General features: G+C 38.6%; 1 protein-coding gene across 1 annotated transcript; it reads left to right on the forward strand.

Moving 5' to 3' along the window:
• The first annotated feature begins 1337 nt into the window (after positions 1–1337).
• LOC118335421 (doublecortin domain-containing protein 2-like) lies at positions 1338–21927 on the forward strand. Its single transcript, XM_035671684.1, has 9 exons — positions 1338–1983; positions 2818–2872; positions 6345–6421; positions 6569–6703; positions 7168–7317; positions 8363–8417; positions 8939–9125; positions 19726–19790; positions 20910–21927. The coding sequence occupies exons 1-9, from the start codon at positions 1697–1699 to the stop codon at positions 21618–21620; spliced, it is 1722 nt and encodes a 573-aa protein (XP_035527577.1). The 5' UTR covers positions 1338–1696; the 3' UTR covers positions 21621–21927.
• The last annotated feature ends 1619 nt before the right edge of the window (positions 21928–23546 follow it).

A 23546-nucleotide genomic window follows, 5' to 3' on the forward strand; every position in this document is an offset into this window, starting at 1 on the left:
TAAATGAGTATTTCGTTATTCCTTTTGCTTATGTTTTGAGGACCAAGCCACTGTTCTAAGCTAAGTGCCAATTTACTGTTGTATATTTTGTAGTATTTGGCCACTATCAATACAGCTTACAATCAAACTTTTTAGTATGTTCTTCAGAAATGATTTATCTGCGGATACTCTCATGCTGAACCTTTAATTCTTACATAGTTTGAACTAACACCATCAGGTGGGCTCAAGAGAGAATGGCATCTCAGTAAGTATGTTGAACAGTGGGCTCAGGGGTGCAGCTGTGCACTTTGGGGGTTTCTACTGCTGCTGGCAGAGCTGCTGTAGGTTACAACAAGCCAGAGCGTGATAATTAGTGTATTTAGGCCTACATTGTATCATATTACTATACTTGGATATTATATTTAAATTTATTTGGGAATTGTGTCCCTAACTGACCGTATGTTGCCCCCCCCTGCCTAACACGCCCCAATGGAGCAGTAATTGTGCCGCTGATTGCTGCTGATAATGAAAGAGGTCATGACCGCAATAGGTGAAGGAGGAGGGAAAGAGGTAAGAAGAGGTTTTGGTCATGATTGCTCTGATGTTGCTCTTCCTCTGGCACCTACAGCAGCTGACCAAACTGAGGCAGCTAATGTCACAGCTGTTATACGGCATGTATAAATAAATAAACATCATAATATCTCATTGTGTCATATAGTGGGAACACATTTGCACGCATTTCCACTGAGGAAAACTGGTCGAAAAATAATAAATAAGTAAATAACTAATAAATATTAGTCCTGACATTACGAATTCATCTGACTTTTAATTGCTGCAGCACGAAGTGTGCCACTTGACAATAATTTGCAAAAGGACACAGAGAACAGATCTCTCTCTGTTGTTGTGCAACACAAATATGGTACACAAAACAAACATGTTTTTTTGTCCTTTCGGGATGTCACCGGCAACCCGGGTTTCCAATTGGTCTCCTGATGCCCAATTAACTTTCTCACATGGCTGTTGGAGAGTTTCACCGTCTTAGGTTCACACGTTGGTCTACTTTTTTTGTTTTGTTTTCCTGCTCACAGAGCGTATTCGATTATGTTACCTACACACTGACACGGTGCATATTGTTAATTAGGTCTGTTTTTTTTTTTCTCATCAGTTAATGATTGACTGCCTGTTGATTACAGTCGTGTGAGGTCCCTGGTAATCGGTGAGAGAACAGCGGCGTGTTCCCATAGATACATCCCAACAGATGAGCTCCCATGATGCCCAGCCTACATCGTGGGGAAACTACAGACACCCGTTTAGGCTTTTACCATCACCTGCTGTGTAACGGTGCACACGAAGCGGATGACTCTGCACCGTTTCCCTCTGTAGCTGAGTGAGATTCTGCTCAAACTTGTGGATAGTTTTCATTTTAACCCCGGGACACATCAACAGTTTCATGCATGTGGTTATATTTCTATTCAGTAAACTCCTCCGTTTGCCCTAAACGTCTTCGTACCCAAACTGCTGACCTTCTCGAAGACCTGCGTGCCGCGTACAACTCAACTCACAACTCAACCCTAAACATTTGGCCAGGATGGACCAGCTCTGATGTCATTATAATGGCCTATAACTTTTTTTCTCGCGATTGGGAGCAACTAGTTGCCAGTTTATTATAACAAAAGATATCTCTCCGTCGCGCGCCAGCCTGCTTTTACGCGCAACGATGAGCTCGGAGAAGCCGAACTTTCTCTCGCAGCCCGTTGTGAAGAACATTTTCATGTTCCGAAACGGTGATCCTTACTACGAGGCTCGCCGCATTGTGATAAACCAAAAGAGGGTGTCCAACTTTGAGACTCTGTTGAGAGAGGTGACCGGCGGGATACAAGCCCCGTTTGGAGCGGTGAGAAACATCTACACGCCGAGAGGAGGCCACAAGGTGGACTGCTTGGAGAGCCTGCAGAGCGGGGAGCAGTACGTCGCTGCTGGGAGGGAGCGATTCAAAAGGCTGGAGTAAGACTAAACTCACGTTAGGCATCATAATAAATAATTTCTAACGGTTACATTTGCGTAAATACAGTTGTATAACATACAATGGTTAACCCATCTACTAGTAGCCTATTGCCTGCAGGAAGGCATGCTTTTCATTTAATTATTGTTAATAGTAAGTGATTAAAATCTCAGCTGAGATACACTGCACACACTAACTGGGTTCCTCAGTCAGACATCCACTGTGTAGATACATACATTTAGTCACTGGGCATCAGACCTGTTCACTGAGTCATGTTCTTAAAGTTTATGTGACAGTTTTGCACCAGTGCTGAGTCACAGCATGAGGTAGAATTAGATCAGCACTCTAGAGAAGCATGCTTTGCCCTTGCCTAAAAATAAAGTGGACTTGTACTGCATATAATTAGATTTATGCTGCAAGTTATTCATAGGATGCTGTGGTGAAGGTTTTCTAGCGCCACGAAATTTGTAAACTGTTACCATGCTCCTTGACAATGGTATTTTTAAATTGTCTGGGGAAGTTGTATCTATCAAAATATCGAATATATAATGAACTGCATACCACATTGTTGCTTCAATACCCAGATGAATTGTGTGTGAAAATCAGTTCTAATGCAAGAGATGATAAATACATTCACCATTAACCATTTATGGACAGTCAATATTTTTGTACTTATTTCGCATAATAAGTTGCTACAGTACACACACTGCGTTCTGCTTTAAATTACTTGTGCTTAGACAAAAGGTAGATATTACTTTAGCTGTGTTGTTTTTAGTTTGTGCTTCTTACGTAATTACTCTTTTACCTCTTTGCTTCACTTTATGTTTTGTCTATAGTTACCAACAGATTGGCTCAAGAAGGAAGAGGAGGATGCAGACTCTTCCTATGCAGGTAAAAAAAAGTAAAGTAGTACAGTAGCTGTAGCTGTAGCTAATAGCAATGTGTTCATGTGTGTATTTGCTTCTAGACTTGACCCCAGCTTTGTACAGATGAATTCATCACTATTACTTGTAAAATGTTTCTAAGTGTAACAAGGAAACATATAATCACAAAGTTTCCATTTTACTGTGTCACTTCATGAAGGTACAGCTGCTAAATAGCTGTAGCCTGGGATTCCAAATCTGTATAATCCTTGGCATCATATAAACACAATCTGCAGAGATGGAACCTGTTTACATAATTTACATATCGATGTCAATCATCCAGACAGGTGTGGGGTGTGGTGCATCGTCACATGCCCTTGCCAGAGTAGATCCTCAGGTTCCACTCCACCTTCTTGTCTTTAACTTTTTTCAGTCACTCATCACTGTGGAACTCTCCATGCCAGAACTCTCCAGACCACACTGAACATGTTTGAGATGTTTTTATTCGTTTGTTTTTCTGAATTTCCCGCTTTGTAAGCCACATGGAAACCCTTCACCGGCTACGTTTTCGACATAGGGGCAGGGTTTCAGTTACATTATCCTTACTCAGTCCAACTTTTCAACATCTGAAACGGACACTAAATGCAAAATACATGAGGATTTGGGAACATCACCTCTGCACTCCTGTCCCCACCCACAGTGTTAAGGTTTTAGAAAGATCATTTAAGCAAGGTGTAATGTTGAGCATTCTTCTCTATTGTTCTCTGTGAAGAATCACTTTGTTGTCGTCTCACTGGCCATGCATTATTGATTTATGGATCATAATCATCCCTCCTTTCAATGCATCTTTAATCACCAGCTATGAAGTCACAGCCAAAACAAGAGCAGCTTAAAGTCAGGCAACCCACAAGCTCATCTATTTTGAAAGTCAGCTGTAGGTCCTCTTTCCAAAAATGAGCTAAGGCACAGATATGTGTACTAGCACTCAATACCAATAAAACAATACAGCAAAAAAACAGGTGCAAAGTTTTGACATGCTCATTCTATTCAGAGAAAACAATGGGTGACACAAGACCTTTGTCAGGGTATTCTGCATTACAAGCGTGAGCCCATTTTTTTCTTTGACTTCTGTACCTGGCCAGACCCTCATAAGTTTTGTTTGTGTGTGCCCTGCATGTCCACTGTAATATGTTAATAATATAAAGAGAATCAGGAGCTACTCTCTGTGTTCTTGATTTTGTCTTATCACCCTCTAGCAAGGAGCACATTCATCACAGATAACCTCAAGGGCTTGTTGTTGCCGCTGTGATTACGTGGCAAGCATAAAATGGGCCAATTTAGTTCATGAGGACCCTGCTTCCCCATCACTACCCCACTTAACCTGCCTGATTGTGTCGATTAATGATGAAAACTCTTAGCTTGCTGGATGGTTGGCAAGTTTGTTCTTGTCCTTATTGATTCTGGAGCGTTGGAGGAAGGACTTAAGAAGGTTGCTTCCTCAGATGTACCATTCAGTATGTGGCTTATTTTGACCACAGCTCAGGATCCACGCTTTGACAATGGTCTCTGCTATTATAAGAAATGCTCCATGCTTGATTGGATGGGTTTGAGAGTACCCACTTCAAGCAGTGCTCAAACGTGCTCGTTTCAATAAACAGTGATGTGAGTATGCCGGTGGAGTGTTTAAGTGAGATGAACATTGGTCACCCACCAGACAAGACATACCTAGTTATACACAAAATCATGAATACGTACTGACCTTGCTTATTCATTTAACTAATATATAATAATATATAATATCTGTGCTCTCTAGACGGAATCAAGCAAGTGTGATATGTAGAATTTCCTTGGTCCTGGTTTTCCGTTGAGGGTACCTGCTTTACTGTAGGTTTCATCATTTTGCTTATTAACAGTGCAAAGGGATGCTGTTTGCCTGGCTAAATATGTCCATGGATACTGAAATGATTAAAATGATCTAATGTCAATAGAAAAACAAATCTAGTACTTCTAATAGCTCCCTAGTGACTGATCCATGCCTCGCCTTGCTGGTGTCTGTTTGTTCCCGGCTTGCGGTGGTTACTAGCTATGTGGTGTAAAGTAGTCTCTGTGGTTTGTGTGTTCACATAAAAGTGTAATGGTTAAAATGAAAGTGCAGTTGTATGCTCTTAACAAGCAGCGTTTTCGGGAAATTTGATTATTTCAGCAAATATGTAAAATTAAATGCCGTTTAAAGTTTAATGATCTTCTGCGTTGTAAGAGCATCTCTATGGTATTTTGTGCAGTCAGTACCTCTGAATGTGTCCCACACCTTGGTTTATGAAGTAAGTTTTTTAATTCTACTTCAGGCCTGCACATCTCTGTTGCCAGGATGCACTAACAGACCCCAGAAGACCTTTAATATACCCCCTCCCTTATCTCTCCCTCTCTCTCTCACAGGATCCAAATCTTAGTCTTAGAGTCACAGTGGGTTACCAGGTGTTATGGGACATGACCTGCATTGCTCACTCTTTGCAACCTCACAGCCTCAAAGGATTACCAGGGGCTCATTCTTTTGCTGTCGCAGAGATGAGTCAGATTCTTTTAGTGTGCACAATAGCTCTTTCTCTTTGGCTTTAGGGGTAAAAGCTTTTGATGTGATACAATCTTGTTTTTTTGTACCATTTGCTGGAATTTCTCACAGCAAAAGGAGAAGAAGGTATAACAACAATTTGAAAAGTTTAAAACACATTACTGTCTAATATAAACACATTGCGCTACATAAAGCTTTTGCCACTCTTGGTGGCTCTGATTCTCCAAGCAGGTCTGACTCTGGAGCATGTACTGTATTAGCCTTGATGACTGCCCTGACATGGGCAGCTATATTTAGGAGCTGGAGTTAGCTTAAATGTTGTCCTTACCAACTGGACTCCAGTATAAGCATTGGTCCCCAAAGCAAAAGTCCCTAAAGTTTGTACAAGTCTGTTTTTCTGAGTCTCCGCTGGGAAACAAGGGCTGTCCCTAAATCCCAACTGGATTCACTGGTCTGCTAACAAGCTTTCAGAGCAGTCATAGGTCCCCGCTTATTAGGAACCATAAATGAATAAAAAAGAATAAAATAGCTGTATTTGTGTGACAGTTAATCTTCATAATATGTTAACTATATTTTTCATGAGTGCATTATCACCTGCAAATAAGATTATTTGTGTTTTCATTACCTCAGAATAACCCTTTTATATCTACTGACGTCAGAGGTTGCCTTCTGTGGAGGCTGTCATGTTGAACCAGCATGTTTTTACAGTTAGTCCAGAACTAACAAACCAAACACTGGCTCCAGATATGGGCTGCATTTGCCATGCATTTTGTAGCCACTGTAGTTCCTCCTTTGCACTTGGAAGGGGAGGGTATGCGATGTGTTGAAACTAACTAAATCCTACATACTTATCCTTCAGTAATCTTTGAGCAGCTGTATGCTTCACATACGCACCCTTTGACTCAGTTCACTCTTTTTCCTTTGTTTCCAGGCCAGACCGCTGCCACCAAATCGAATCATGGTGTCAGCTCGATTCCTAAAACCCATCAAGGAGCCATGTACAATATTGTAAGTTCAATATGAAATATTTTACACTGTTTTGACAGCTGCATGTTTTGTTTCTGCAAAAGCAAGATTCACTCATAAATATATATTTGTTTATCCCTTCATTTGAGTATAATATAACTCTCAACCCTGTGTATTTTCTTCACTTAGTGTGGTAGCAAATGGCGATGTCTTGAACCCCGCCATGAGGCTGCTAATCCAACAGAGGATGCTTGGCCAGTTTGACAAAATACTAGAGATGATCACGGAGAAGATGGGTTTGAAAGTCCTGGGGGGTGTTAGAAGGTAAAATTCACATATGGACTGTATTGTTTCCATACATTATGATATAATTTCTGTCTTGTTAACAAAATAATAATTAAGAGCTATACACAGAAGTTTCAGAGTTAAACCACATGTTCTTTCATTAGAGCAGATGATCTCATTAGATTTTCACAGCACCTAGCAGCATAAATTTGCATATAAATTAAAGAAAGATTTTCTTTAAACTGCTTTACATTACCAATGTTAACATGGGCATTTTGGAATATCTTAACTCTGGAGTTATATGAACAGGAATATTCACTATGTTGATACATAAAAACTGTATTTACTTGTATGTGCTTTATTAATGTTTCAACTATCTCAATAAATTACCACATGATGATTATGGGAGGGTATTGGGCAATTTAAGTGCATCTTGTTTTGACAAGCGGGTACAAACACATGATGGAAACTGTGGGACTTTTGACTTTGTGTCTGTTTTGTAGTTTGTACACCTATGAAGGCCACCAGGTAACTGATGGGAATCAGCTGGAAGGCGGTCAGCTTTATGTGGCTGTGGGAAGAGAAAGGTTTAAGAAGCTGCCCTATAGTGACCTACTCTTCACTAAACCCAGAGGGACAAGGAGGGTCAGTGGGTAAGCACTGCATATTGGAAATATACTGATACTAAATATGTTGTGAAGACAGATAACCTAATAGGAAAAGTTACTAATTAATTTAATCAGACACACATCTGTAATTTGATATCATATATGAATGTATTCAGAAAGTCATTATTTAAAAGAACATTGTTTATAGTAGTGTATATAACGTATAGTAGTTATATCACGGCAAGTGCAAAATAATTTATTTTCTTGCTTATCTATACTCATATCTGTCCTGCAGTACAGATAAGAAAAGCTTGAAAAACTGATACGTAAGTTTTAAATTTTGCATGTGAGTAGATCCTACATGAAACCAGCAGAGGTGCTTGTGCTTATTTCTCAATATATACTAACTAATCAATTAATTTATATTAAGCTATAAGTTATTCATTTTACAAGAACAACAACAACATTGACCAATGATACACATTATTAATATCCCTCAGTATGTAGATTCCCAAGTCCTTCATGAAAAGTTGTGGAAATTTTCAAATGGAATGCTATGGTGACCAGGGATGGTTCTTGGAGACCATTCAGTTTGTGTTTGTGTTCAAGTGTGGAAACTAATTACTCCTCCAGGGCTAATTCCTGCTTTCACATCTCCTGTAACCTACATCCCTTAGCACTAAATATTATTTTAAAGATGGATGATTTTCTGCATGTGAATAAAAGTGGTGCCTTTCCTACTGCCATGTTAAAATAATGTTCATGCTATTTGAATCAAAAAATCTAGAAGAAACGGTACTATTTACCATTTTACATGCACAAAGCTCTGTAGAGCTTTGTAAAAAATTTTACACATTATTTAACAGGCTTTTCCATACTATATTAATATAATAAATAAATAAATATCAAACAGTGTTTAAACCTCCAATTTTTCATTTTCAGGTGAACTTTCTATTGGGGTTTCCAAAATGACATGGCTTATTTCATTTCATGTGCCTGTGTTCGTGAACTAGTGTCATATGGCAATAACTTCATATAATGTATACTGGTTATAAAAAAATAAAATGATTTATGTCTGTTTCATTTACAGCATGAAAGCTTACTCTCTACCACCAATCTACAGATTCTCCAAGCAAAATGGAAATGTAAGAATTCTACTCGCCTTTTGCATAAATTACTTTTTACTATTACTATTATTTAGTTTTCTTTAAGTATCCCGGAATTGGAAATAATTCTACATATTTATAGCTTGCATTAGATAAACTAACTTTTATTTTAGAAATAGTTAGCCCTTTTTGAACATACACAAAATAAAACAGAAAGTTTTTGATTTTCTGTATCATTTGGTTACTTTGAGTGGCTGGGTAGATGGTTGAAAGATCTTGAGAACCTGTCAGTCTCAAGGATGTATTTGAAATTGTTGTTTTACTTAATAAGTTCACACAGTTCTCATTTCTCCATCCCTTACAATATTTGGTCTTAACTTAAAACTGCGCATTTACGTCTAAATGGGAGGTTGCAAACTTTAGATAAACAGTAGCAGACAGTTTAGAGACAAAATAATATGTACATTTTTGTATATTATTATTACATATTATGCTGTGCACTGTTGGTCATGTTTTCAACACATTTCTCATCAACTGAACTAGACTTCTATTTCTTCCAGAGTAAGTCTATAGTCAGAAGCAGTGATAGTGGTGATGGAGACTCCAAGGCCTCTCCTCCGGGCTACAATGGTAACAATAGTAAGGAGCACCTGTCCTCCATTGTCAGAGAGATCTCTCAGGCCAGACTCATCTCCCTCAGGAAGAAGAGAAGTGGACAAAGCATGACCCTCGGCGTGTCTGACTATGGTAATGCAAAAACAAACAGAATGGTATGCTCATTCCAAACAGGCCTGACAAATACAGTGTCGCTTTGGAGCTTAACAACACCATAATCAAAGTCAGAAGACATGAGAGATAGTACTAAAGCTGGTGTGTTTTCTAAATAAAAAAACATCAGTATTATTAGAACAATATATATCTATATATGTAAAATGGTACAAAATAACTAGTTATAGTGGATTTTTAAAATGGATGCAGTAAAAACAAGAAAAAAATAATTGTATCTATACTTTAATATACAATATAAGTTATAAGTTGGCCTACATGCTAAACATAAATTATTTGGATCCAAATAAAAAAACCTTGTTTCTTAGATTCAGACATTTAATGTGTTACATAAAAACTAATGCATTTTCATGCATTGTTTTATTCCTGTCTCATTGGTATGCCTTGATGGAATATTTTCAGGCCTCCTGGTTCTCTGGGGGATAATGCATTAATTGTGTGTTGTTCAGTTGAGTGTACAGTATGTGTGTCTGGCAGCACCCAGAGGCTACCAAAGTAAATAAGGGTTAAATATTACCACAGTTATAAGTAGCATTTTGTAGTCATCTAAACATTATTCTAAACATTGTTGTAATCATTCCAATCACCATTTTCTGTTAATATTTGTCTGAATGTGCTGTTGAAAGTGGGAAAGACTTTTAATTATCTGTGTGTGTTGCTCTTTATGAATCCACAATAATGTGAATATCTAAGTAGGTGTGTGCGTACATGTGTGGTTGCACATTCAATTCATTGTGTATTCAATTAGGAAGATGAGTGCGTGGCTCAAAAGATACTCCTTCTTAAGGACACCTCTCATACTGCAACTGCTTCCTGGCCTTTCAATGTCTGAATTACCATAACATGAGCTTCCATACCAGTTTGATTATACGATATACAGATATATGATGTAATGCATGGCCTTTGAAATCTTATGTAACCTGCTGTACCCTAATATGGCCACATAGTGGCACTGTTGCTCTGCAAAAAGATTCAGCAAGAAATATTGAAAGTAGGTCTAGTACGACAACTTTTACAAGAAACACATTACGTCATCTTCTGGGCTTATGATCAGTATATTATAATGTCCTGCAGAAACTCCGTATCTCCAGTTAGTCTTTACTTGTGTGCTCGTTGGCAGCTGGCATGCCTCTAAACATTAAGATGCTTTGTTGCTCTGGGACACTAACAGATGTTTTCCATTAACGGTATATACATTGAATATAACAATGAGAGAGTGAATTGAGAGCGTTTGATTTTCTGCAGACTGCTTATTGACCTTATTGTAACACCTACTGCGGTGTGAACCACATTACGTCATCTCATGGCTCATGATAGATGTTGCCCGTTTTCTCGTCTGGCAAGAGAGTTGACAGCAGTAGCCCAAAGGAGCGTGGAGAATTGTGCCTGTGGTTCAGGGAGCTGGCATTTTGCATCAAAAGAGAGGGATGAGGAATGTGTGTGCGGGTGTCTTTGTCTGTGTGTGCATTTGAAACCTGTAATGTCACCCTCAAAATCCTCTCTACAAGAGATCGCATGGCATGTCGCATTACAGGCAGAGAAAAACATGTTGCATTATTGGTCCCCTTGGGTGACATTGAGCAAAGATTGAATTAACAGACAGACAGCTCGGAAAACAAGATCAGGCATTAGACAAGATTGTTTGAATGAGAGAGCATATCACATTCTTATGCACCCTTCACTGTTTGACCTATGAGATATTTTTTTAAATGCTGTCGTGTTTAGAAGAATTAATGTTGTCCTCATGTATTTGGCTTCAAAGCTGGGTGTAGTGTGTGTAGTGCAGGCTGTCTCTGTCCATGGTGCTGAAGAGACTTGTTGGAAGATTCAGTTCTCACAGGTATCTTCACTCTTTCTGTTTCTCAAAAGATTCTGAAATCATAGCGGCCCATTGGCGTATGGAAAACAAATGAGCTCTGTACCCATTAACGGCTAAGTTTAGTCTTGTGGTCAGGTTATAGATCCTCAGTAGGAACAGTGTGCATCACCTTTGTTTAGTGATTCACAACAGCACCGAGGTGTTTTTGGTTTTATTTTACCTTTGGGAAATCCTGCCCTAGCTTGGTTATGAGGTAAACACATCCCATTCTGGTGCCAAAAGGAACACAGCCAAAAAAGTTGGCTGACTGGCAGAGGCTGTGGAAAGAACACAGCATGAAACTCACACTTCAGATCTCTGGTGTGCTGGAACATTGGAATGAAAACAAAAGATTATTATAAAGGTGTCATGTCATTATAAATGCATTTGTGATAGAGGGAGAAAGGGGCGGGTGGGGGGAAAGAGATGAGTGAGAGATGTAGACACTGAGACGGACGATGGATAGAGAGAGCGATAGATGAAAAAAGACAAATGAGACAGAGTGACCCGTAACTGGAGATTCTCCCTCTGTTCTGTGCTGACTCTGTTGTGACAGTCAGGGAGGTTAGTTTTTGTGTGTGTCTATGTGTGTGTGTCGGTACGCCAGTCCCCATTATTCACTGTCTATCAGCTGCTGGGAGCCAGACTGAGGATAACTCCAGCAGTTTCTGTCTGGTGTATTGTAAAGCTTCTGACTTTTCTGCTTCATTAGCGTGAACACTGTGGTGAGTGACAGCAAAGACAAGGGGGAGGCAGTGCGACAACTCATGCAGCAAAGGTCATGGAATGAATTTGAACTCACTATAACAAAGACATTTGGCTTAAAAGACTTAACCAACAAGACACATTGCCTGTCGTACGCTTCACCCAACATAGTTATACTTTATGGGAGCGCTTTTCAATTGGGTAAACATTATCTGGCCAGTGTTAGCTTTTGCTTTCAGAAACATGTTCAGATTGTGTATGACCAATATGCAGTTGTTGCTAACCTCAAAATAGAAATAGGATGTTTATCAGTGTTCCCTTTCGTAAAGGGCCTTTGTGACCAGTTCAGTTAATGGCTCTCTTGAGAAGGGAGGAGAGAAGAAATGTATAAAGAGAATCAGCAGGAATGGGAAAAGGGAGAAGAATAAAAGAGAAGAGGAAATAATGTGTTTTGAGAGGTGATGGGACATAGGATGTAAAGAGAAAGGAAGATAAAAGATTGAGATGATGAAGGGGGGAAAATGTTATGTCGAAGGAGAAGAGAAGGAGAAGAAAAAAAGAGTACAGGTGGAATCAAGTGGTGAATCTGATGAATAGCCTGAGATGATGGAGCATGAGCATTGGGTTGAATAAAGAGGCCGAGAGATAGTGAAGGGTAAAGGGGTGGGTGGGGTTTGGATAATTGCCTTTCATTTGGATAATCTCTCCATTTAGAGTCATCAAAGCAGAATCTTACTTGCCTCTGCCCCTTGCTGGGGCCAAATTGCTGCTCTGAAAATCAACAAAAGAGCCTTGTACTTCAAGAAGGAAGGCCAGCCAGAAAGGTATGGAGAGAGAGGAAAGGTGAAGGGAGAACAGAAGGGGAAGGAGAAGGGGGTCCGCTGACAGAGAGAGAAGTGCGTCTACTCATTATCTGAACTCTTACACGAGTTGCATATGCCTCTGTACATGCATTAATGAGGGGGGACACTATTGTGGGCTTTTTGATTTGATAAATGATGTGTGTGTGTCTTTGTCAGGTATATTCTGAACACGATTGGTATCTGTCAAAATAAGCAGATTGCCGCTTTAAATAATGGAGAGAATTACAGTATTGATAAATGACATATACTTTTGGAACAGGTAGGCATGTTGTAATTCATTTGTTTGAACTGAACGATTGCAGAGTCTCAATGTAACCAATGCAATCAAACAGAACATGATGTAGTGCCTATATTCATAGTTAGTTTTTAGTAATGGTTGCAGAGCCAGAATATTAACTCAATACTAGGGGCTGATGATACTGTAGATATGGTGATTGACTTATCTGATGATCCAAACAACCCACAAACATACTTTTACAGTCCATACAAGCTTATTCGTTGGAAGACAATCATAGGGCACAATATTTTAAGTGACTTGTGTACCATGTAAGCTATACAGTAGTACAACAAGTAGTTCAACAAATCCAAAAGCAGTTTCGGTTCATAGTAGATTTTACAACAAGCAAATTGATCAAACACATCCTGAGGTCTTCTTACCGTGTCCTTTTACACGAAAACACCTACAGAGCAATTTTGTATCCCGATTGTGCAGTCTCAATAGCTCAATATGGTTCATCTTGCCTTTTGCTTCAAATCTCTAAGTGTGGAGATGGTGAGTTTCAAAATAACGCAGGTACAGTAACACTAGGCAGCGCAAGCATTGAAACCTCAAGGACATCCACTTTGAACACAACCATATGTGCGTAAAGTGGATGCCTTGTGCCTGCTTCCTCCCTTTCATGTACTCCATCTTTTACATGTAGCAGGACCCAATTCAATTTACACTACATGATGGATCCACATTATGTCCATTCCTGTTATTTTCCTTGAAAGGAATTTGATTTGAAGTCAAAGAAGTTTTATTATGAGTTATTTTTCAGATAAAACGTATGTAAATCTAATGGAAACATTCTTGGTATTATTTGCAAGCTGAATGTGTGAGAAATGAGGACTGCTGTATGTGAGCGTGTGTCTGTCTGTTTATGCGTGCCTTAGCACATGCACAAGCCATCCAGCCAAATCAACCTTCTGCCTCTGGTGTCATAAAATGTGATGCTGCCTTGGGGAATTAGCCCTGTTAGCATATGTACGTATAATTCCTGTCAGAGTGAAACAGGGTTCAAAACAGCGTTGGGATGCAAGAGACATGCACACAAAGAGGTAGTATGTCTTAAACTGTGTGCCTATGTCAAAAAAAGAGCCTCAGCAGCTAAGGATGAGAGATGGCAACATTTAGAATTTTTTTAGAAGTCCTTAAAAAATGTGGTTTGTGAGCACTATGCTGAACAGTATTGATGTGTGTGTTACGTGCGTGCCTGTTTTTATGTGCGTCTATGCACGCGCTCGTATATGTCACATTACAGACAACGCGGCCATCCTTCCCAATCCCTCCTTCATTCTTCCTCTTCTTTCATCTTTCCCTTTTCACTACGGCAGAAAAAGGTTCTTTATGACCCTTTGATGCAGGATTACTGGATTAAAGAACAGGGTAGCTGTACTAATCTGCCACATTAATCTGTTAACAAGTGTTTCAGCTGTGACATACAACAGTGCCGGCTGTGACATGTAAAGCACAGGGTTAGGGTAACGTGTGACACTTTCGATGACACAAATTTTCCTCATTTCTGTCACTTCTAATCTAGCCTGCCTTGCGCATTTTAGTATTTTTTTATAGCTTGAGCTGGTAAATGCACATCTGGAGTAGTTGTGATAGGGACATCATCATCTGCAGGGTTTGTATCAGCCTGAGACACTGAAACAGCTTTGACATTCAACCTAAATGGCAAGAGTAAATATCTGACATTTGTGGAGATCTAAAGTTTACATCATGTGTTGGAGCCGGGGCTTAGGAGGACATCAGAAGTTGGTGTGTTGCCAGAGCAAAGTGCTCTGCGCTCATCGCTGTCAGTCATTATGCAGTCGCATACATTTCTGTCATTTGATAGTTTAAGTCCAAATAATGCAATTTAGGGTGCAAAGAGAACATGAAATATATCCCACAAAAAAAAAATCAAAACTGGACAATGCAGATTTAAGGCGAGGAATGAGCAGTGTAAGTATTCCTGCTTCATAAATGGTTCAAATCAAGAAAACACTAGATGGTAACATTTCAGGCAACTGTTAGAAAAGTGAGAGAGAACAAACTCTATTAAATATTCAAATATTTAACTGAAGCCATGACCTTTATATATTACTCTGTCTGTCTGACTGCAACGTTGTTAAGAAGAGCTTTCCTCTGATTTAATGTCAACGCTATTTAAGCACAGGGCTGCGCACTGCTTTTGGTAAGAAGCATTTTTTCTACACTACTGAAAAGGTACACTCCAGACAATGTACTATGGCTAAGTATTGCTCCTTGTCAAGTAGACAAGTAGACAACTGGATTTCATGGGTAAAATCAATGTTGGAATTTTTTTGATTCCAAAGCATTAGCATTACAAAATATGTGTTCAGCTGTGATATGCATTCTTTTTTTGCAAACTTTTGTCTGCTATTTTTCTGTATAAACCTAAGAATTACATGGAAATATATTTTGTGTATGCATGACAGAGAGAGAGAAACTGATGAACAAGCCCAATGTCAAATCATCAGATTTTACACAAAGCAGCTGGGTTGTATTTCTGTGTGTCACATCACCATAAACTCAATACCAACAGGGCCTTCTTATGGTGGCCGGCCATACAGTCATTAAATGTTTTAACAAGACCTGGTCAGTGACTGGAGCCCACTTGCTGAGTGGCAACATTTCATAATTACCATTCAGAGTTAATACCCATATTGTTTTACAGCCCACCATAACTCAGCTATGTGCTGAGTGGGTTAAATCAGCTGGGTGTAAATAAGCAATATACTGTACAGTATGGTCATATACAGGGAGTGTTGTGTGGAGTGATTTAGGTACATTAAGTAGTACATCAAGACTTGAGTGTTTATTTAACACTGCAGAGCTAATCTGCTGAAAGAACTGGCTCGTGAAGGCCTTGTGAACGATTTTTGCTTTGGTTTGTAAGGATAAATATAGTGGGCTTTAAAGCAGTGATTTGTTTTTACTTAGAACTACAACCTCTGCCATTTAGGGATTGACTTGTGAGAAGCGGATTTGACAAAATAAAGATTCTGCTCTTCTGCAGCCAAAAAACAAATAAAAACAAAACAAATTCAAAAAAATCAAGAACACCCAGTATGCTTGTAAGGCAGATGTCAGCCTATCAGAGTTTATAAAGCGTAAGTGACTCATGGTGCACATCAGCAAGGAAAAGGATGCAATACAAAATGCGAATTCCATTAAGTTGTGGTGAAAGAGGCTTGATTGTGTTCAGCATTCCTTTCATTTCAAGGACTAAACAACCAACTGTGATTGACCTGCTGTGGATGTTGGGTGGCAAATACAAGCTTGCACAGTAAATGCTGGATACTTTTCATCATCAAGCGGTGCAAGAAGTGGGATAAATACAAACGAAACAAAAGCCGATTGTTTTCCATTATTTGATGTTTTGTTTTCTTTGAGATTTCCAGTACTCTTTCAATAATAATGTGGTTTTCTAGTAATGTGGCAAAAGCTTTATTCAGTTCAGCAAGTTTGTGTCACAGCACTGGGGACATCTTCTAATCCTAGAAAAAATGCCATAAAAGCTACCAGAGAAACTGGAATAAATGATTTGCACAACATTAAAAGCAGCAGGTTTCTTCACAGCTGTTAAAAGCAACATACATCCTCAATAAACCCATTCATGGTTCCATTTGCAATGAAAAAAAAAATGTATTCATGCCCTGGTGTGCTACAGATTTCCTGTTGAGTCGAGAACTTGATTGCACAGCACTGTGTGGGTTTTATTCAGAAACGCTTCCTGGAGGAGTGGAAAAGCTTTTACACATGATATTAGACCCTGCAAGTCTCTGCTAGACATTGTTGCCCACTCAAACTCTGCAGTGGAGAACTGAAGAAAACACTGATGTAATCAACTTTGTCTAATTTTTTTTCCTTAGAATAAGAGCCTTTCCATGAAAAGTTGCAGTGGCGTAATATACAATGTAGCTCTGTTATTCTGCCCAACAAAGGAAAAGCTTTATTAGCATATTGGTTCCCTTCTGAGTTTAAACTCATTGCTTCAACTTCTGTAAACAAGAGAAGATTGACAGCAAACTCATATCCTGTAGAAGGAATGAAAGATGTACCTGTTGCTTACACTGTGCACTTGAATAAAATAAATCTTGTTGACAATATAGTTCTGGTTTGGGGTTCATCTGAGCACAGGGGACGACAGGGTTTTTGCTGTCATACATATTGCTGTTTTATTAATTAACCTGATGAATATAATCCATACATATTTCATGGTATAATATTCACATCATGTTACCTGGTGTACACCGCACACTGGTTTCCCCCCAGTGTGTTAGGGCTACTAGAATTGGATGAGCGCATAAAATGGAAAAACAGATCAAAGCTGCAAAGTCTTACTGTATGTAGCTGAGGTGTAGAGATCACAAAAGTCCTTTTTTGTTTTGTTTTCACAAAGCAGTCCAACAAAACTAAAATCCTGCAGCAGAATATATACGTTTTTGTGTTTCTAAAGCAAGAGCTTGAATTCGATTGTTGAGGAGTGGGAGGTTATTGTAGTTTACTACCTGCTATCACTTCATCATCAGTTGTGTTTTATTACATTTCTCTGGAACAACAGCCATTTATAACTTTACCTTTCATAATAAAGGCAGCGAGAGCCATTTATATGAGTAATTATACCCACTCACACTTGCATCCTTGTTTTACCTCACACTGATGGATGAGATGTAACATTACTCCTGAAATTGCTCTGTTTGTGTAGTAATAGGTGTGTGTGTGTGTGTGTGTGTGTGTGTGTGTGTGTTTGCTTGATTATGAAAGAAAAAAAAAGGACATTTATGCACACACATACTGTACACAAAACTGGCTAGCCATTTGCAGTGCCAAAACACAAATCTACTGGATTTAATGAAGAGCAAGAGGGAGATTCTAAATATTGCGTTTAATTTGATTTAGCATTTTCATGAGCCCGTGCCTCATCCTTAAATCATGTTAAGATGTTTAGAGTCGTGGCGGATCATCCACTGCTTACTACTTACGCTCAATCGTTCGGCCCTCTCTGTTAATGAATGCGGGTGATTTCCATAAAATATTCTTAAAGAGGTCCGTTATTATTACCATAACGTTTCATCTCCCACCATAGCTAAACTTCAATCAGTTTTGCATTTGAAATGCATTAAATGTCTCCATAAAGTCTTCTAATCTCTACCCAAGTCATTTTTCTTCTTTAACTGGTATGTGTAGAAAGGGAAACTAATATTAAAGACATTAATTACACTGTTCTGTTCTTCTTTTTTTTTACAACACTCTTTTGCCGCTTATTTCTGATTGGAAATTTCAGTCTCATCTAGTGTTTCAAAACAAGTGTGTAATTATGTTGTTTATCAGAGCGTATAGTTGTATTCCTCTTATGATGTTTTAGGTTAATTACTCCAAGGCCTTTGATGCACATGCTCACATGAAAACTAAAACAAAAACTCATATTCATTTTGTACTCCAACAAATCTGTGTGTTGCTAAGAATTGAATTGTGTTATGATACAAACACACAGTATCACAGTTAAATAATGACAGGTGTTTCCTCTGGCAAATTGTGCGAGATATGTTTTTGTAGTCCTGCTTTTTTCCCTTTTTTTGCAAGCAATCAAGTACTTTATTCAGTCTGTCTTACACATTGTGTCTTGGATGGAATAATCTTGACTGCAGCTTTGTTAAAAGGTAGGCAATTGAAAAAGCTTCAGCAGATGAAACCAGTTTCTCCAAATCAAAAAAAAAAAAAAAATGTGGCACCCATTTCTCCTTTCAGGTCAGTTTTGAATATTGAATACCAGTGTCAGACATGAACATCAATCAGCACTGGTGGGGACCTGAGAGAATCTTTTTAATGGGACTGGATTATGTTTCTATATATGCGTAGTAAGGTACAGCAATAATAATAATAATAATAATAATAATAATAATAATGATAATGAGGATGATAGTGATCTATTGTACTCTGAATCTCCTCACGACCTTGAGCTTCTTGCTCGTCAAATGTTTTCCAGTTCTCTTTGGCACACTTCCATTGTCTGGGGAGGTTGTTTTCTTGCTAGAAATAGTCTTGGGTTGTTTTTTCTCATCACCACCAGGTGTCACTCTTGGGCTGTATTTGTTCAAACCTGAAAACACATCTGTGGTATAAAAGACATATAATTTCAACAAGTCACTTACTGGAGGATGAATAAAAGCTCCCTTATTTATAGGAGAGGCTTTATGGATTTCTGAAATGATGTAATGGACTCTGACTGAGCAATTCAGGGTTTAGGGTCTTGAAAAGTAGTCAGCACATAAAGGAAAAATGAACCTGTAAAATTGCATTAGGGAATGAAAAACAAAACTGATGGCATGAAGCTTTTACATAACAAGAGTGGCAGTAGATTCATCTGAATTAACCAGCAACCTATTTGGGATTGTTTTATTTTACAGTCAAACATAGTGCTGTGATGTGCAGATTTGTATTCTGCTTCATTTAGCCTTGTTAAGCCTCTTCAAAACGGAACTCCTTGCATCACAATATTATTCATGTCTTTGATGCAATTCCTATCATTTTATTACATCTCTGTGTCTATTTTTCCTAATTTGGCGTGTAAGCACACGTGAGATGGAACAAATGTCAAAGTATTTACACCAGGATGACAGCCATCACTTACCTTCATGTTATTCCCCCCCACCCCCCCAACAAGCCCATTCAGGATACAATATCACACATTAAGATGAAACACATGGATTTCTATATGTCATATCACACAGTGAAATGTGCTTTAAACCTGTTTCTTTACTTTCAAGAAACAGCCACCTTTCTTTAAAATCAGCCCCCACCTCTCTGACATTTGCTATGCTTATTTTAAAATACCTCTGTTTTCTCTCAATTTCCCAGATGACACAGAATCAAAGACTGAAGACACAAAATCCAAAACCTCTCAAGACCAGCTGGCTGAAGAGGTAAACTGATAGTGTACATAAGAGACTATTACAGGGACCGTCAAATACATCTTGTAGAAATTTAGGTGTACGTCCTCTCATTAGGGCACACAGCATTTGTATTTATCACAGTGCCTACAACATCATAGCACTCAGTTTACGTTTATAACACTGCTATATATTTCCCCGACTAAATATTTTCCGTCATTAGGTAAAGTCATTAGTCAATAAGTCATAAGTCAATGGATGATGTTTAACGTTACTTACATCGGCTTGCTCCAAATTCGCTCCTCTTCCGCCTCACGCCACTCTCATCCCTGCCTGAACTTGCCATGTCACCGTTGTCCCGGAGTCATAGTCCTGGTTGGAGCCGCTGTAAATCACCTGGCCTCCGACAGGGTCCTGGCCATGGTCCCTGGGAGGCTCTGATGCTTGCAGTCCAGGTACTGTGAGCTACTAGGGCCGCTAGTGGCAGCAGCTAGTACAGTTAGCATATCAGTGCACCAATAAGTGACATCCTGTGTTACAAGAGAAAAGGTCCGGAATTCAACATTCCCCTGATATTTTCACCTGGTGACAAGCTCCCGAATGGAGTTTAACATTATTTTTGTTTTTCTGTGACCATCTGATTGACCGATTGGGTCAACTAGGACTCTTCTCGTTGACTATTTAGGGACAGCTCTAGTGTTATCTTTGTGTTTTTGAGAATCGATACAGTAACAAAAAACAAATCACTGTGTATCAATATTTTCTTACACCCCTAGTACCCCTAGTGCATTTGTTAACAAATGTATCACTATATAATTGTGCATTACCTAGTGTTTAATTACCCAGTCATTTACATATTCTTTTACCTAATGTTAGATGCACCGTGGGCCATTAGGAAGCACAAATGGCTGCTGTTTCTCCACTACTTGTTGCATATTGATTGACACTCCATAAAAAAGAGTCTTGGAGAAAAAACCCATAATGCCTTGGCTCCACTTCATTTGTAAGTGCTCATGACTCAATAGCACTGTCGCTCTCTTTCAGGAAAGTGTAGGTCACAGGGAGAATTACTGTAAACAATCCAATTACACTATATGCCTGTTAAAATATTTAGAGATTATAAATTGTTTCTGTGGTATTATTGCATTACAGAAACCTGCAGGTGAGGATGCAAAGGCCACAGAGGAGAATGGTGAAAGGGAGGCACAGAAGGAAGAGGCTGCTGCCGCTGAAAACACCACGGCAGAAGACACTAGCAAAGAGGAAAAGATGGGAAACCAGGAGACAAACGGTGAAAAAGAGGGAGGGGAAGAGAAGAAAGAGACGGTAGAAGAAGAAGTGAAGGAGGAGGTCACGGATGAGAGTAAGGAGCAGGTTAAGAGCGAGGAGCAGGGGTCCAGCGGTAGCAACATTGATAAGTCCCGGAACAGTCAAGAGAAAAAAGATGGGGGCCATACATCTTCTGAGGGTGAAAAGGATGAGCAAGACAAAAATATAGAAGAAGAGAAGCAAGATAAAGACAGTGCAGAGGGGGAGAAAAGCAGTGAGGACCAAGTTAATGATGTAGACACGGGGGAGGAACAGAAAGAGACAGAAAACAGCAATGACCCGGGGAAGACTCAGTCAGATAACGAGACAAAAGAGAACAAAAGCGGCAGAAGTAGCAGTAGCAACAGTAACCAGGAAGAAGATGTGGGCAAAACAAAAGAGGGAGCTACCAAAGAGTCAGGAGAAGAGGAGAGAAAGGTGAACGGAGAGGTAAGTGGAGAAGATGATGAGGTGGAAAGTGAAGCAGAGCTTGACACGGAGGAGAAAAACTCAGCCAGACACAAAGATGCCACAGCAAATGGAGAGAAAGGGTAGGATAATGGTAAAGACAACCAAGATAAAAGCAGGAAAGGGAAGAATTAGAAAAAAGAAAGAGAAAATGGAGTTGATAGATGAGCCGTGCTGAAAATAGTAAGCAATATTTTACAATGCAATCTAAAAATAATGAAGGTGGCAGAGCAGATTCACAGAAAGCAAAGCCAAGACATATTCAGAGATATTTTCTACTAGATGGTATTGTAAAATCTGCACTGATAAGAGAGTGCCCAATATGGAGCCTCTAATAGATGTTTTGCATGGCTGACCGCTAAATTATGTCCAAAAGTAAAAAAAAAAAAAAAAAGAACCATCAAAATTTCAGGTATGTATTCAAAAGTTATTTATCAAAACATTATTCATTTGTTCGAAACTATCATGTTTGAAATGGACAAAACAAATAAAAGCTATAATAATACACTCTTATTTTTCATTAAGACACACTATTACCTCTTGGGCTGCTTGATTGTTTCAATATACAACTGTGTGTTAGCACTGTAGTGAGGGATACCTGGGAAATTAAAGTGTAGTTCATAAACCATCATCATACTAGATGCTTGTTTTTAAAGATGTTTTTTGTATGTATGGAAGTTTTGTCCCAAAGAAAGTGATACGAATTGACTTTTTAAGTAAGCACAATAAGCTATGTGTAATATTGTAAGCCTACTGTATGTGTCTGAATGTCCAACATGTTATGTGTTAATATAGTCATATTTCTAATCATAATCCTGTCACTGTGTCTTATGCATTTTTGTTTATTTATATATATCTTCTACCAGAAAATAAAAGAGAAATTAATGGTTAATAATAATAATTACATAGTTACCAGATTCTTTAATAAAAGAGACTTTGCTCCATCTCCTTATATGTCAACTCATTATAAAATGACTCTAATTAAATGTGTCCAAAAATAATAATAATAAAAAAATAATACTTAAAGTCTGATAACTTTTTTGTGGCAGTGGATATGGTCAGCGTAAATTTTACTATAGTGTTTGTCATATTGCACGCACAGTGGATGGATATTTATGTTCACCTCAGTCACATTTCTGGAATTGTTCTTCGGTAAGTAGTTTTTATTTCAAATGCTCTTCCTTTCACAACAGCTTGATTATTGTAACGATGTGCACTTACTGTCATTTTGGGCAAGTTTAGGGCAAATGTAGTGAGCCAAGAAAAGGCTTTAGCATTCACGATAAAATTAGTAACCCGTTGTTACTGTACACACTACTGTTGTGGAAGAACTATTTTTACTGTAAGTAAAAGAAGCAGTATCAAAACTTATTATTCCATTAAGGTAAAAATGTACTTTAAAGTATCAAAATCAAAAGTACTTGTTCCGTTTTGTTTTGTTATACTATATGCAGCCTTTCAATATTGAATTTCATTGAAGTTAAATATTTAGCCTACAGTAAAACAATAGGTGATGTTTTATATTCTCATTTTATGTGTTTTAAATGGTAATCTGCAAAATTATTATTCACTAAGGAGTTAGATCTTTGCAACACATACACTTAATAACATTATGCGCTCAAGTGCTTACAATAACATTTTAAACCTGTTTTTTTCAAAACCACAGAACACACAACATAATATTACAACAGTATATGTACTAAGGGGATTTTTGTCAGGTACGTTCACTACTTGTATTGTACATTTAATATGCTAATGTCTATTCGTATATTCGTCATAACTTATTTAGGCCTTTAATCCAAGATGCAAAGGTTAGTGAGTCTTGAACAACTTTAATTATGGCAAAAAGACAGGCAGGACAAGATTTAGAAAGTGATGTACTGTAGCTAACACTGTATAACACTGTTTTTATTTTTATTTAGTCATTTTGCCTCTCAGTTTTCCCCTGGCACAAGGTTGCACAGAGCCACTATAAACTGCCTCCCACAGGCAGGAAACTGTAGTGTGAACTGT

The sequence above is a fragment of the Morone saxatilis genome, unplaced genomic scaffold, assembly GCF_004916995.1.
Source record: "Morone saxatilis isolate NCDOM2014 unplaced genomic scaffold, NCSU_SB_2.0 Contig24, whole genome shotgun sequence".
Classification (NCBI taxonomy): domain Eukaryota; kingdom Metazoa; phylum Chordata; class Actinopteri; family Moronidae; genus Morone; species Morone saxatilis.

Bases quoted from the DNA above. Each gene is read 5' to 3' on its own strand.
- LOC118335421 (XM_035671684.1), top strand. From the start codon at position 1,697: ATGAGCTCGGAGAAGCCGAACTTTCTCTCGCAGCCCGTTGTGAAGAAC. The intron at 7,318-8,362 runs GTAAGCACTGCA...TTTCATTTACAG, and splicing joins GGGACAAGGAGGGTCAGTGG to CATGAAAGCTTACTCTCTAC. The intron at 19,791-20,909 runs GTAAACTGATAG...ATTGCATTACAG, and splicing joins AAGACCAGCTGGCTGAAGAG to AAACCTGCAGGTGAGGATGC.